The sequence below is a fragment of the Bufo bufo genome, chromosome 7 (assembly GCF_905171765.1).
Source record: "Bufo bufo chromosome 7, aBufBuf1.1, whole genome shotgun sequence".
Taxonomy (NCBI): Eukaryota; Metazoa; Chordata; class Amphibia; order Anura; family Bufonidae; genus Bufo; species Bufo bufo.
In genome coordinates, this window is record NC_053395.1 from 178,891,722 (window position 1) to 178,907,262 (window position 15,541).

The 15,541-nt window shown below is 35.5% G+C and overlaps 1 protein-coding gene across 50 annotated transcripts in view; it reads left to right on the forward strand.

The window, feature by feature from the left end:
- Positions 1-15,541, forward strand: part of TTN (titin) — a 268,613-nt gene that overhangs the window by 50,715 nt on the left and 202,357 nt on the right. For 48 of the 50 annotated variants that reach the window (XM_040441698.1, XM_040441725.1, XM_040441731.1 and 45 more), the window contains 7 exons: positions 73-238; positions 503-734; positions 872-1,156; positions 1,339-1,458; positions 2,573-2,761; positions 3,798-4,169; positions 7,402-7,458. In XM_040441698.1, coding sequence (XP_040297632.1) covers positions 73-238; positions 503-734; positions 872-1,156; positions 1,339-1,458; positions 2,573-2,761; positions 3,798-4,169; positions 7,402-7,458 — 1,421 coding nt within the window. The remainder of the gene's footprint in view (positions 1-72; positions 239-502; positions 735-871; positions 1,157-1,338; positions 1,459-2,572; positions 2,762-3,797; positions 4,170-7,401; positions 7,459-15,541) is intronic. The other 2 variants (XM_040441721.1, XM_040441750.1) reach the window with 1 other exon arrangement.

Consider the following 15,541-nt stretch of genomic DNA (forward strand, 5'->3'; position numbering starts at 1 on the left):
AAAGTTGGCATGATTGATGTCATCAATATTTCATCTATACTTATTTGTTGTTTTTTACCTTTTTCAATTTAGGGTTAAAATTCAGAGTGAGAGATATGTTCATCGTCTTGTAATCCCATCTGTTCGCATGTCCGATGCTGGGCAATACTCTGTAGTTGCTGGTAGTAATATGTCCACTGCCAGCTTACATGTAGAAGGCCGTGATGTCCGTATCATACCTGCTCGCAAACAGATACAGGTATTTATCCTGAAAATTATATGATCCTAGACGGTACACAAGTAAAAAATATCATGTGAATTATTTAAAATAGTTTAATACAGAAAAAACATAGCACTTATATAAGTAATTACGAAACAAACCACGTGTTAGCTTCAATACTTACATGAAATTGTACTTTCCATTTAAAATCATATTAAAATGCTTAACATGATAAAATGATAACATTTTAACATTTTTAACATTTTGTTGATATTTTTTAATATTTCATATTTTTATTTATAGGCTGTTGAGAGACAAAGAGCCGTGGTTGAATTTGAAGTCAACGAGGATGATGTTGATGCTCGATGGTTAAAGGATGGTATTGATATCAATTTCCACATTGAAGAGAGATATGAATACATTGTGGAAAGACGTGTCCATCGCATGTTCATCTCAGAAACCAGGATGAGCGATAGTGGAGAATATACCTTTTTGGCTGGCAAAAACAGGAGCTCCATCACTCTTTATGTAAATGGTAGGTGGCAACATATCAAGAATTTAAATCTGATATATTCTTAAAGCTCTTGACTCTTTTGTGCACTGAATTCTGTATGATATTACATATCTGTTTGGTTCTCATGTTTCTTAACACTGGTGTTGATTTTTCAACAGCTCCAGAACCTCCTGTAATAATACAGAAACTTGAGCCTGTCCACGTGGAGTCTGGAAAACCTGCCCGCTTCTGTACCGTAGTGACTGGCAAACCACAGCCCACTGTAGCATGGTTTAAAGACTCAACAAAGCTTTCCCCAGGTTTCAAGTGCAAGTTTCTTCATGATGCACAAGAATACACCTTATTGCTCATTGAGGCCTTCCCTGAAGATGCAGCATTGTACACATGTGAAGCTAGCAATGACTCTGGAATGGCCACCACGTCTGCAACACTGACTGTTGAAGGTAATTCTAATTGGTTCTTTCTATCACTTTGGTTCTTTTTTTTGTTTTCGACTATGAAAGCATATACAGTACTTCACATTTCATGGAACAGACCTAGTTTTCTAATGTTGTTAAGTTCTAAAGTTGAGAAGTTATTAATTAGATATTAAATTGATAATAGTCTGTCTACTTTGTAATTCCAGAAGTCGTGTCACCCGATCGGGAAGCTCCAGTGTACCCCCCTGAAATTATCTCACCTCTCCATGATGTCATCACTGCAGAAGGACAGTCTGCAATCTTCCGATGCCGTGTCTCTGGCTCAGGTTAGTACAATGATCAACCAGTACTTTGATACATTTAAACTTATTTGAAAGCCATACAATATTACATTCTTTCTGTATTAGAGATTTGCTACAGGTCTGATTCAACAATTTTTTTTTAAAGTTTGGGGTACAAATCAGTTCTACCCGAATCATATACGTATGCTCCAATTGCCCTGAAAGTTGGTATATAACACTCTCTGGCAACCTAGGACATTTTTTTTTTTTTAAATACTCTAGGACCTAGGACTGAGAGAGAGAGGAAAAGAAAGAGAGTACTGGCCTACAATACTCCGTACCCATACTACTGTAGGTGCTCTTCATAATGAGAAAGAGTACCCTCCAGACAATGCATATATATTGCAGAAAAAGTAACATATTAGTCTCTTTGTCTCTTTTGAAACAAATGACAAAACATTTGGATTCGTTGGAAAATTTGGGACAAATTCCAAACTGGTGGAATTGATTAGTTCATGCTTATTCTGTATCAAGATCTCGTAGTTCTCTGTTTGCTGTAATTTATTAGGATCCATCACTGTTTACTTTCAGTGGATACAAATCTGTCCTGGTCATGTGATGGATGCATAGGCGGACGGCTCATTACAGTCACAGTGCAGTTTTCACAGTTGTCTCGTTACAAAAATTTTTTATCCACTGAGGTATTAATGCAGAAAGTATATTGGAAACTTCCATAACTTTTAATTATGCAAACACTAATTTCATAAGCTGAACCTGGAAATACACATAATTGAGCTAATTATAATAGGGTATTACCATCACATGCATTTATAAAATATCCACAGTCCGGTCCCTGGGACCGGCACTTACAGTATGTGAAGAATGAGTATGTCTGGTGAGCAGGTCACCTTCTTTGGGAATTATCAAAACAAGCAGCCAGTATACCATAGAAGTGAATGTAGGAGAGCTGTGCATATGCATGGCTGTGGGTCGTGGGTTTGAAGACCCCCCTTTTCATTCTCCATATACTTGTGGGTCACAGAATAGGAACTGACATCTATCAGATATTCATGGCATATTTATGTTGGATTTTCACTATATGCATCATAGTATACCTTTAAAATATGATTTTTCAATGTTATTATTATTATTCGTACAGACCTTAAAGTTTCCTGGTTCAGCAAAGACAAGGAGATCAAGCCATCTCGCTTTTTTAAAATGACTCAATTTGAAAACACCTATCAACTTGAAATAGCAGAAGCTTATTCTGAAGATGAAGGCACCTATTCTTTTGCTGCAAGCAATGCTCTTGGACAAGTCTCATGCACTGCAAATCTGAGGCTTGAAGGTACGTCATCTAAAGTCTCTACTGCGTAATATCTATAGATTGACCATTTAACATTAGTGCTAACATAGTCTTTGTCATCAATTAAATTCACTAATACAATCATTTTAAATGTTACTGTGACATACATATTCTTGTCCTGAATATGGTAAAAGAAACTGTCCTTTCTCCTTGTCATATTTCCATCTTCTGTCTGTCTGTTTTTTCCGCCTCGTTGATCACTGTATACTCCAAAGGTGCAGTCTTTCTATGTCACAAAAATATCCAAACATTTTGCACATGCAATAAAACAATACACTGACGACATGAAATGGCAGAAAAATACAACACAGCATTTATAGTAAGATCACACAAAATGGATATTATTTGAGTTACAATAACATTTAATTTTTTAAAATAATTAACTACCATGGCACACGTGGTAATCAGGGTATTGAGGTAGTTCTATTTCCATCATATAAATAACAATTGACAATCCAGACAAACTGGTCGATCTGGCACATGGAAGATAGGCTAAATTCGTCATCGTCAGTCTATCAGTCATTCTCAGAAACTTAGCCCTAATCTCTGTATGCCTACTATGTTTTTTAATCAGTGGCAACGCTAGTACAGCAGCACCTTTACAATAGTTGTCATTTAATAATATATGATAAAATGTATTCAGTTACAATATTTGGGCTGTGTTTCTAAGGCTTCTTTCAGACCTGCGGCTGGGTGTTCCAGCCAGTAGGTTTGACAAACAATGCTTCAAATCAACTGGACAAAAGCCGCAGTGATATTTGTCCAGTCGAATCCCAGCATATTTGCCAGGTAGCAGCCGGTTCTCAGCCAGACCCCATTATAGTTAATGGGACCAGCAGGCATTTCGGTACCATTTGGCAATGCTGGATAGAGAGAGATTCGGCAGGCTGTTTCCTGCCAGAACAGCCTGCCAGAACTCCTGCCGGCAGCATGAAACTAGCCTAAGCCTGCCAATTTATAGAATTTGAGGACATTTTATATATTTACAGGCTAAGTGTTTCAACATGCTTCTTTTCAGGGCAAAACCTTGCTACAGATTTTGCATCAACTCCCCAAGGGCAGATTACTTCTTCTGAGTCATTTAAGAGGGAGCTGGTTGCTCATAGTCCCATCTTCATCCAGCCTATTTTGAGCTATATTGTAAACAGTGGGGAAACCGTGCGTTTTGTGGCAAGAGTTTCTGGCTTTCCAAAACCAGAAATTCATTGGTTTCACAACCAAAATAAGGTCCTACCTTCCAAAAACATAGTCTTTCATTTTGATGTATCCACAAACACAGCTATACTTATCATAGTAGATGCCTTTCTAGAAAATGCTGGTGAATACACTTGCAAAGCAAGAAATAGTGCTGGTGAAGTCTCCTGTGCAGCCACCCTAACAGTGACTGAAGGTAAAGCCCTACTATCCCACGGAGTTGATTTATGACACATTTGCACTCTTACTAATAGTTTCCACCTTTCTTACAGTATCCACTTCTTAAACTGGAATACACGTTCACTATTATGCAAATGCATAGCTAACATCACGCAAACTCACTTTCTTACATTGACCATCACAATTTCTAAACCATTGGTCCACCATATACGTTGACATGAAAAATCATTTCAATTTGAAATGATCAGTTGAACCAACCATAGCTAAATTATCTAACAACTGCAGTTATTTAAAATTTATTTTAATCCAGTAGTAAAATGGGTGTCACTCTTACTTTGGATCTTAAAAGAACAATCTTACTCAAAAATTTGGAAAGCGACAACGAAAGAAGATGCCACCTTCTATGTCAGCATGAAATTCCAGTACTTCATCCTTTGTCAATTTTTGTACAGAGCATGCAATTGGCATGCGTTATTCTCAAGTCATGTTTGAGTCTTCTTGGTCGACATATTTGTTCTTATCATAAGGAATATTGGACAATTTAGTTAATAATTTTTTTTTCACTTGATTACACAGTGCAATCCGTAGTTAGTCAAAGCTTTACAAGTTCTACGAAAAGCATGGCAGAATCTGTCAGCACACAGTCAGTGTCAGAAGCCACAGTATACTTAAAAGAATTTAAATCAGTACAAGGGCTTCCTACTGAAGATGGTGTACAGGTTTTTGAAAGTGTTTCTGAAAGTTCTTCCATAACTGCATCCTCTGTGAAGACAATAAAGGCAGAGTATAAAGAAACCATAAATCAAAGCAGTTCAGAAGAGGTCACCAAGGCTGGCATTGAGGACACTAGCAGTCACACACCAAAGATACTCCTTCAACTCCATGATATGACTGTGAAATGTGGAGAAGTAGCCCAGTTTATCTGTGCTGTACAAGATGGCAACCTAGAAGTTACTTGGAAGCATGAAGGCCAAACAATAGAAGACACAACAAGAGTAAAAATATCCCAAAATGGAAATGTCATGTTGCTTACCATAGAGAACGTTCAACTGACAGATCAAGGCACATACAGTTGCACATTACATAATCATTTTGGAGAAGAGACAAGCACTGCAGTACTAACTGTAGAAGGTGCCTATTAATTTTAATTAATCTTGATGCTATATTAATTCTTCATTATTTGAAAATAATACATGATGGTTCTTTAGCTATTTAATAGATTTGATGAAATAACAAATAAACTATAAACTATCAGTGCTGTAGAGCAAGTTAACATACAAATAAAAAACTAAAAGTAACATAAGAAATTAGACAAAAATGGCAAAATCTAACCTGTATATATCTATGCCCATATTTGCATGTTAACTATTAGGGTTTTGTTTTAATAAATATATTATATTACTATAAATTATTGCAAGCTTAATATAGTTGACATGTGTTTGTTGCGTTTTATAACGTTAAAGATATTTACTTATTGCTATTTTTGTAGCATTCAGAATTTTTATAGCAATTACATAATGATGTGCAAAATGAGATGCTGCACAAGTATAATTTATGTAGGATCATGTCAATAGGTTTTATAGTTAACATTACTACTACACTAAACAAAACTACTAAATAAGCGGAACCATCAGTAAATAAATTATAATATTTACATTACTAACAACCAACAAAATTATCTAATTGGATCTAATTTGTAGTACCTTTATTCGCTGTATTCCAAAAGCATCTCAATTAACATTTTTTTAAAATTTATTCTTACCTAGCACAAGAAACCACCACCAAGGCAGTAGCACAAATAAGCTTTGAATCAGATAAAAAAAGTTTTAAATCACACAAAGAAATTCAGATTAAGAGTACTTACGAAGCAAAACCGGAAACCACTCTGAAAACCTCAAGCATTTCTATTACTCCTTCACAAAGACCGCAAGGCCCTGAAAGACAAAGAAGCAAAGAATACTTTCCGGACGTCATACCTTATGAAGAAATAATAGACTCTTGTGCTGTAGTGCCAACATTTCTTGAACAAATGCCCCCTAAAACTTTTGTAAAGGAAGATGCCGACATCTCCCTCTTTTGCGTCATAAAGGGCATACCTGCTCCTTGTGTTATCTGGCTCTTCAACAAGCTTCTGGTTGATGAGTCTGCAACATGTCTGTTAAGAAATGATGGTTCACTTTGCAGCCTAAAGCTGCTGAAAGTTCTTCCAAAGCAGAGTGGTATCTATACCTGCAAAATAGTTAATGCTGCAGGACAAGCCGAATGCAACACTCATCTGAGAGTTACAGGTTGGCGACTGCATGTTCCTTCCAAATATGAATTCTTGCATATCGGTGTATGCAATGAACAAAAATTTACAAAATATATTTGGCATTAGAGTCATCATTTCCAAATAAATCTTAGGCATGTAAAGGCATGTTCACATATCCATTCACATGATCTGTTCAGAACTCATGCATTCAAATCACATCTCACATTTTTTGAAATGTTTTAGCATGTGCATTTTATGTCAATGTAGTTGTTATCATTATCTGTCTTAGACAAGAATGGGCAAATGTCTTTGTATGCTGCAGAACTGTGATTTAAATCTTTTTGAGTGATATATTATCTTAAGTAAAATACGTTTGAGACATATTTTTTCTTTGGTCATCACTAAATATTTGATGTCAGTTTTCTCATCAAACATAGTTCTACACCTGCGATCGGGTGTCTCTGAAGCTGAGGATGCTCCCCTGCTACTTCATTGACAGGGCCTGGCATCTTGGCTAGCCTTGACAATTTCACTCATGCACTGCTGCATCGAGTAGCATTACAAGCACAGAGGCTCTGCTTCTGCTACTGGAGCAGTGACTGCGCATGCGCTGATACTCATCTGGGTAGCGGTACATTAACAGGTGCTGCTCTGGAACTGGAAACAGAGCCTATGCACTTGCACTACTACTCAGAGCAGTGGCACAGGTGCGAGATTGTTAATCAAGTGGTAGGGGGAGCGTCCTTCATTTCATGGACACCTCATCACAGGTGTAGAGATTACATACTTAGAGGTGACTTTCAGTGTTTTAAATTAAAAGTTCAAAATAAACATATTTACAAAATTTAAATTATTATTCTATTCTGAATCATAATCTACTTTTTATCAATACTTGCTCATTCTTTGTCTAAAATGCATAATAGCCAATGTCTTATTGTGTAAAAAAAATTGCAAACATTAGGAGGCTACAAATTTGATATTGTTTTTTCCTTTATAGCACTGGAAAAGGTTCTACAGGAGAAAATAGAGCAGCAGATTGAACTTGAAGTGAAAGGTATGTGAAATATTTTATTCTTGTAAGTTTTAATGTTTAGTAGTATGAATGCCAAAACGAAGTCAATAGAAACTTCAATCAAGACAAGGTAATGTTCTGATTTGTATCATTTAATGTGAATACTTTATCAATAAATGAATTTACTTATGTTATGATTATCAATACTTTTTATGATTTTGAACTGTGCATGAAAGTGCTTTCAAGCATTTTTATAGCAATCTTAGTATACTTTCCTTTTAAGACTTTTTTACAGCTTTTCGTCACTGCATGAAAAAGATTTATTAAAAACTTCGAAGATTCTAAAATTGCAATATCATCATCATCATCAAGATGATTTTTTTTAAATAATGCATTTAAAGACCTTACATGGCTTGCAGATGGCATCAAGTACTGTACATTATCATTGTTGCTTGCTTTTTATCTACTTAACAAGTATGTGGCTGTATTAGTTCGAATAAACGCCTTCTCATTTAAATTTAGATATAGTAAGGATAGATACAATTTCTTATTCTATTCCAAAATTATTTTACTCACGTTCAAAAGGATCAGAAAGGGCGTTTATTCTGCTGTCTGCAAGTCAGGTAAGAATTTAATGATACATTTTGAAGTCACTAAAACTTTCGGACAGCTGTGCACACACACAGAAAAAGATCACTTAAAATTTTTGGACATTTGCCTGTCTGCTAAAGAAGAAATTTCTACAGTTTGAAGAAAGAACAAACAGCGAACGATTTTCACATCAGAATGTGTTGCGTTTATTCGAACAAATATGGTGAGTGAATATTTTTCTGGATTTGTAGTTTATGTAGCATGAATCTATAAATATTTAAATAAAAGCAAACATTATAGTTTATATACTATTTAAATTCAGTATTTGAGACGGTGAGCTTTTTTTAAAATAGAGATTTTATTTTTTCATAGAAATTTTCTTCAGTGAGATAAAGGAGAATGAAAAGCGAAGAGACATAAGAGGAGCCTTTTCGGATACAGAAGACTACTTGGATCATGGACTTATCTCTTCTAATAGATGTGCAAGTCGGACATCTTCAATTGGTTCTTGGTCAGAGTTTATTAAGCCTTCCTTCACACAAAAGTTGGCTTTTCGAACAGTGTTAGAAGGACAGCCTGCTGTTTTCCGATGTAAATTGGTGGCCTGCCCCATTCCAAAGGTTTTATGGTTTCATAATAATAGGCGAATTGGGAAAGACAAACGCAGGGTGATTACCATGGAAAGTGACATGCACATTCATTTCTGCAGTTTGTTAATTAAAAATGTAGAAGACCGAGATTCTGGAAGCTATCGTATAGATGCTATTAACAGTGAGGGCTCAGCTGAGAGTACCGCATCACTACTGGTAGCACTGAAAGAAGAGCAGAATCCCAAATATTTAGAGTTTGTGAGGTTTTCTGAGAAAACACATGAAAGTATTGATTCATTAGTTCAGAAAAGGAGAGAAATTAAATTAAAAGTTGTCCTTAAGTGTGTTGGATCACCCTATAATAAACGTCGGGGAACTCAAATAATGCAAAACCAGTATCCTAAAAAAGGTTTTGTCAAAACAATAAGCTTTGAAAACATTATTTCAGGTGACGCTAAGAGCAAACGGCATGAGAAGAAAAAATTGGAAAGTAATCAATTGTTAGATAAAGAAATACAAGCAAAACTACAAAAGTTGCGGGAGCTTAAACGCGCACGAGGAAGCAGAAGTTCTGTCTGCTCTTCGGAAGTGTACTCTGATATAGACATTGAGTCTTTACAGAGTGACACAAGTTTCAAGATTGAAAAGGAGAGCTATAGATTAAGCTCATTTTTAGATGTACCTCGAGGGTCTAAAAAAGTATTTGGACTCGACAAGCTACCCTTTTCTATTCCACAAATAAAGGAGCCAGTTCGAACTAATGAGCTCCAAAAAATAGTGGAAGTTGGCATTACTGATTCATCTATTCTTAAAAGTGCTGAAGATGAAGCTAGGCTGATTCATAATGAGAGCATTAACACTGTCAGTAGATGCACCTTTGGTGACATTCTCATTGAGAATGATCAGCAGAAATCATATGTGGACAAGAACAATCCAGAACAAGAACAATCAAAACCTGCAGGTTTGGTATTTAACCCCGATAATGATTTAGCCATCATTAAAAATGAGGCAGCAGAAAAAATTGACAGCATATTGGAAATGACAGAACCTATACAAATGAATGAACCAATTGTCTCTAAAGTACTCGAGGATCGTTCAGAAATTAGTTATATACATAGAACAACACAGAAATTCAGCCAGAATGAAGTTGCATTCTTTCAGTCACAGAAGACACATGTTATCTCAGAAGACACTTTTGATGAAATACCTAGGGATAATATTACCTGTCTGTCTTTGCAAGTACATGAAGAACCAAACGACCTATCAACATTAGATTCTTTCTCTCATCAGCCATTGTTAGAATCAATACAGAAGAAAGAAACAGTAAATGAATCAGAATCACTTGAAGAAAATGTTCAACTGAATGAACCTGTTAGATCCAAAGTACGACAATTACCTTTTCAAGCTAGTAATACATATCAAAGTTATGTAGAAATGGTAAAAGAAGAACATAAGGAGAGATCTGAGACCATTCTGAAACACCAGCAAAGATGTGTTCATGAGTCAGGCCTGAGAAATTATGAAGAGAAAACCAATGAACACATGATAGAACGTTTGTTTTCTGGTGTATTGAAATTGCCAGAAAAGCCTCAATCCTATGGGCATATTATATCTAAAATATATGATGAAAAGTACAAGCCACAGTTGGAACCTAAAACAGATATAAAATGGCAAGCATTTGATAACCTCCACAAATCTGTGAACGTTAGTCAAGAAATCAATGATGATGCTTATAAAGTACAATCGCTTTCAGAAAGTGTTAAAGACAAACAAAAACATGTAGCAGAAATTGATTCCAGAAAGGCAATAACTGTCATTGGCGATCTCCATGAACAAATGCAAGAGAGTACATTAGAAGCACCTGAACCCATTGAAATCTATAAACCTGTTAAATCTAGAATTTTGCAGCCATTATCCAAAAATAGACCGGAATATATCACCAAACAGTATATAAAAGAAGAAAAACTGTGTCTACATGAACATGAAAACGTCCATGAACGTATTGACAACTCATCCCATAAAAAAGAAACTGTAGTTAGTGAAGGGAATACATTTTCTATTGTTGAAAGTAATTTGGAAATTTTCCAAAAAGATACCAAACCGCTGACAATGAGAGCTGTTTCTAAAGAGGATGTAACCATGTACAAACCAGTTACAGCTCTAATAATACCAGAAGCTATTCAAATAAAGAAATCTGTGACATCCAAAATTTTTCAAAAGCCTGCTGAAGCTACCATAATGCGCACGCCAGGACATGAACCAACATTCAAAGAAGAAATATTAGACTCCAGTACAGATATTGGACATGACAAAATGGATCAAGACCACAAAGAATTGTCTCATCAAAATGAACAAAAATCATTCCATGAAATGTTTAGGAATATTGATGAAAAAGTTGAAGAATATTATACGCAGATGGATTCATTACTTATAGAGAAGGATACCCATGGTGATAAACTTTTAACTGATGAAAGTTATGAACCAGAATTACCTAATATCATTGAAAATAAACAGGCAGGTAAACCTATAGCACTACAGAGTTCCTATGAATCTGGTTTGTCAACTTCAATTACAGATAAACTGCAACAGGTAGTTAGCAGTGAGGAATCCATTCTCCAAGTATTTCCTGAAATAGATGAAAAAGAGAATTCTATAGTAATGCCGGTTTCTGATTTCTGTTTCAAACCGGAGGTTAACAATACTGGGCTTACAAAACTAAATGAATATACAAAATTAGATATACATTTAACTGATGAAAGTTATAAACCAGAATTACCTAATATCATTGAAATTAAACAAGCAGGTAAACCTAAAGCACGACAGAGTTCCTATGAATCTGGTCTGTCAACTTCAATTACAGATAAACTGCAACAGGTAGTTAGCAGTGAGGAATCCATTCTCCAAGTATTTCCTGAAATAGATGAAAAAGAGAATTCTATAGTAATGCCGGTTTCTGATTTCTGTTTCAAACCGGAGGTTAACAATACTGGGCTTACAAAACTAAATGAATATACAAAATTAGATATACATTTAACTGATGAAAGTTATAAACCAGAATTACCTAATACCATTGAAATTAAACAAGCAGGTAAACCTAAAGCACGACAGAGTTCCTATGAATCTGGTTTGTCAACTCCAATTACAGATAAACTACAACAGGTAGTTAGCAGTGAGGAATCCATTCCCCAAATATCTCCTGAAGTAGAAGAAAAAGAGAATTCTATTGTAACACCGGTTTCTGATTTCTGTTTCAAATCAGTGGTCAACAATACTGGGCTTAAAAAGCTAAATGAATATACAAAATTAGAATCTTCAGATTCATTTAAAGTTATGGAGCGAAGTGTATTGAGAAGTCAAGAGCAACCTGTACTAACTGGTGATCAAGAAAAAATAAGTACTATAAAATCTGAAGAAAATTCATCTGAAAGGAAACATGAAAAGACAGAAGATTTCCCTCCAGATGATGAAGACAGGGATATACCAGATACATTAAATGTTGAAGAAGGCTTACACAGTGATGCTTTTGATGAGCCCAAGGAAAAATATGTGAAATTAGAACTGACTGCTTTGAAGGAAATTGAACCTGACAGTGGAAAGCACCTTAATGATGATTCTGAGATTTCTGAAAGATCTGTTAAAAATAAGATAGATCCATGCCCACCTATGTTTACTCATGACATTGAATCTCAGGAGGTATTCGAAGGTAATTCTTGCACATTTACGTGTAATTTCCAAGGGTTTCCCCAGCCAACTGTTTCATGGTACAATAATGACAAATCAATACCCCGTAATAAAGATTTTTTCATAGTTACTACAGAAACAAAATCCACTTTAACATTCTCTACTGCTCTTCCACAACATACTGGTTCTATAACATGTGTGATATTTAACCAGTATGGAACTGACACAACAGTGGGCAAGCTTAAGGTTAAAAGTATAGAAAATCAAGACCAAAGTAATACCTTAGTGAAATGTGAGATGCTTATATCTGAACATTTCACTCAAGGTGAGGAAGAGGAACTTGTGTCACTTTTTGCTAATGCTGAAGAAAAGTCTGCTACTGATGGTGTCAACAGATTTACTCTTCAGATCCCACAAGTTAGCTATGATCTGCCCTCCAAATCAGACATATCATTATCATTGCCTGTAGAAATTAAAGTTACTGCGCCAACTCCAGTTCCTGATTATGAAGAAGAATTAGAAAAACGTTTCCAGACAGTTGAAATTGAGCTGAAAAAGACTACAAATAAACAAAAAATTAAGCATAAATTCACCTTTGGTTTTGATGTATCCAATGAAACAAAAGAAATAACTCAAGAAAATGAAGTAGATCTCAAAGAAGAGGTATGTCCTATTCTTGAATGTATCATATCAGAGGATTCTGAACCACAAGTAACATGGCACCAAAGCATCACAGAATTAGAGAAAGAGGACAAAACCTTCTTAAATAATGAAGCACTAACTCATGTTTCCAGTGTTAGTACTAAAGAAACAGAAAGAATTTCAACATTAATTGCACATGATACCCAAGACAATGATAATCTCATAGAGGGCATTGATGAGATAATTAATGAGAAAATTAACATTCAAGATAATAAAATACACTTAAAGGAAAAAATCCAAAGCTTCCAAAGTTCTAAAGAGGAAGAGGAAGAGGTGAAAAGAGATGCTATTCCACAAATAAGTGAAGAGCAAGGTTTACCACTTTCAATTATTACTGCAGAAAATACAGAATTCAAAAATGTTCTCCAGGAGTCAGTATCTGCAGTGTTACAGTTTAAAAGCAATGAAACAATTGAAATTAAGCTTGATGCTGTAAAAGAGAATTCTACAGAACAATGTTTGGATTCAGTACCTAAAAATCTAATTAGTGATGGCCCAAAAAAAGAATTGCCTATGGTACCTAAAAGACGACACTCCTTTATTAAAAGTAGATCTACTATCGAGACTGAAGACAAACCAGTAGAAGTTAAGACTGTGGAACAGGACATAAACAGTAGAGAGACAGCAGACATGAAGAAGACATTACCAGTAGTGCCACAGAGAAGGCATTCATTTGTGAGACAAAAATCTGTTCCTGGCATTGACAATAAATCAATTTCCAGAAAGAGTTCTTTGGTTGAAAGCATCAGCACTGACCAACGACAGTTAAAAAATGAGTCAGTAATTATTAGTGTTAAGAAGGAATTACCAACCCCCCCTCCTAGACGGCGTTCTATGGTTAAAACTCCAGTAACATCTTCTGAGTCAAAGCCATTAGAGGCAAAGTCAATTGATTCAGAAAAAGCTAACAAAACAAAAAATGAGAATTTTGAAAAAACTGAACCCTCAGAAGACAACAAATTCCGGTTAAATTTGAATGAGTTACATAAAAACGATGATGTACAAAATTTGAATGAAATTGAAGATATTTCATACCTTGGCATTTTTGAGGGTGAAGATCTAATGAGTAATGATTATTTAATGTCAATTGTGAGCAAGGAAAGCACTGAATGTGAACAAGATGGACAGCAAATATATGATTATTTGAAGGAAAGTGTTGATACTTCTGAAAATTTGGCTTCAGAACATACTAATGATGTTGCACAATCTACTTTACCACACTCCCAAATCAGTGCAAAGTCTGCTTCTGTACTACCAAAAGATATAAAAAGTAAAAAAGACTTTCCAATGGGACACATAACCTCACTAGAGGTTGAAGATGTAACCTTTGATACAGTTTATGAATTTTATAAGAATCAGTCTGCTCGACCGTTTTCTCCAGAATCAGAGATGTCAATTGAGGCTGCTAGTATTTTCAGTGATGAAGCAATCGATATTGAACACTTTTATACTCCACCCTCTTCTGCTGAGCGTTTTTACTCTCCTTTAAGTGAATCATTTCTTACACCCGCAACTTCCCCTGACCATTACTTTACACCTGTCCCACAAATACTGGACTCTGGTGAAATAGAATGTCAGGCACCTTCTAATATTGCTGGCCCTTCACAAATAGGCTTAACTGATTCCAGAAACAAAAGAAAAGAAGGCAAGGAGGAGTTAAACAAAGAGGTGTTAAAGCCTCCGGCATTTATTAGACCGATTCTTAAGAAACGGGTTTTTGAAAATAATGTTTTGAGCTTTGCTGTAGAAGTTGCAGGTTGTCCTGCACCAGTTGTAAAATGGTATAGAAATTCATTGGTACTTGAAAAAGAAGACAGAATCAAAATAAGAGAAGAAGGTAATATACATATATTAGAAGTTCACAACATACAAGTTAATGAAGGTGGAACATATAGTTGTATTGCTGTGAATCCTATAGGAGAAGCCAAAAGTTTTACTCAGGTAGACATTTTTCCTCTTGATGGTAAATCATGTGCTTTACCACCACCTGTAACTCATCAGCATGTAATGGAGTTTGATATGGAGCAATATACAACATCAAGGTCTCCTTCTCCTCAGGAAATTCTTCTGGAAGTTGAGTTGGATGAAAGTGAAGTTAAAGATTTTGAGAAACAAGTGAAAATTCTAACTATTCCTGAATTTTCACCTGACAGTAAAAGCATGGTCATATCTCTTGATGTACTTCCTTTGGCTTTTGATGATCAAAGTACTGCCAGTGACTTAAAAGATAGTGAAGATGTTAAGATAAACTTTGAAGTAGCTGAAAAACCGCCTCAATTTAGTGAGCACATCTCTGACCTAAATGTACCAGCCGGATCAAATGTAGAATTTCATTGCTCTGTCGATGGCATGCCAATGCCCACCATTAAGTGGTTCAAAGAAAGTGAATGCATAACACCAGATGCTACAAGATTTGTTATAAAACAAGAAGGAGGAAAACAAAGTCTTATGATATGCGAGGTGAGCATGTCCGATGCAGGAACATACAGATGCATAGCAGAGAACAGTTATGGAGATGTTTCATGCAAAGCTTTGTTAAATGTTATAGATGCAGATACAGC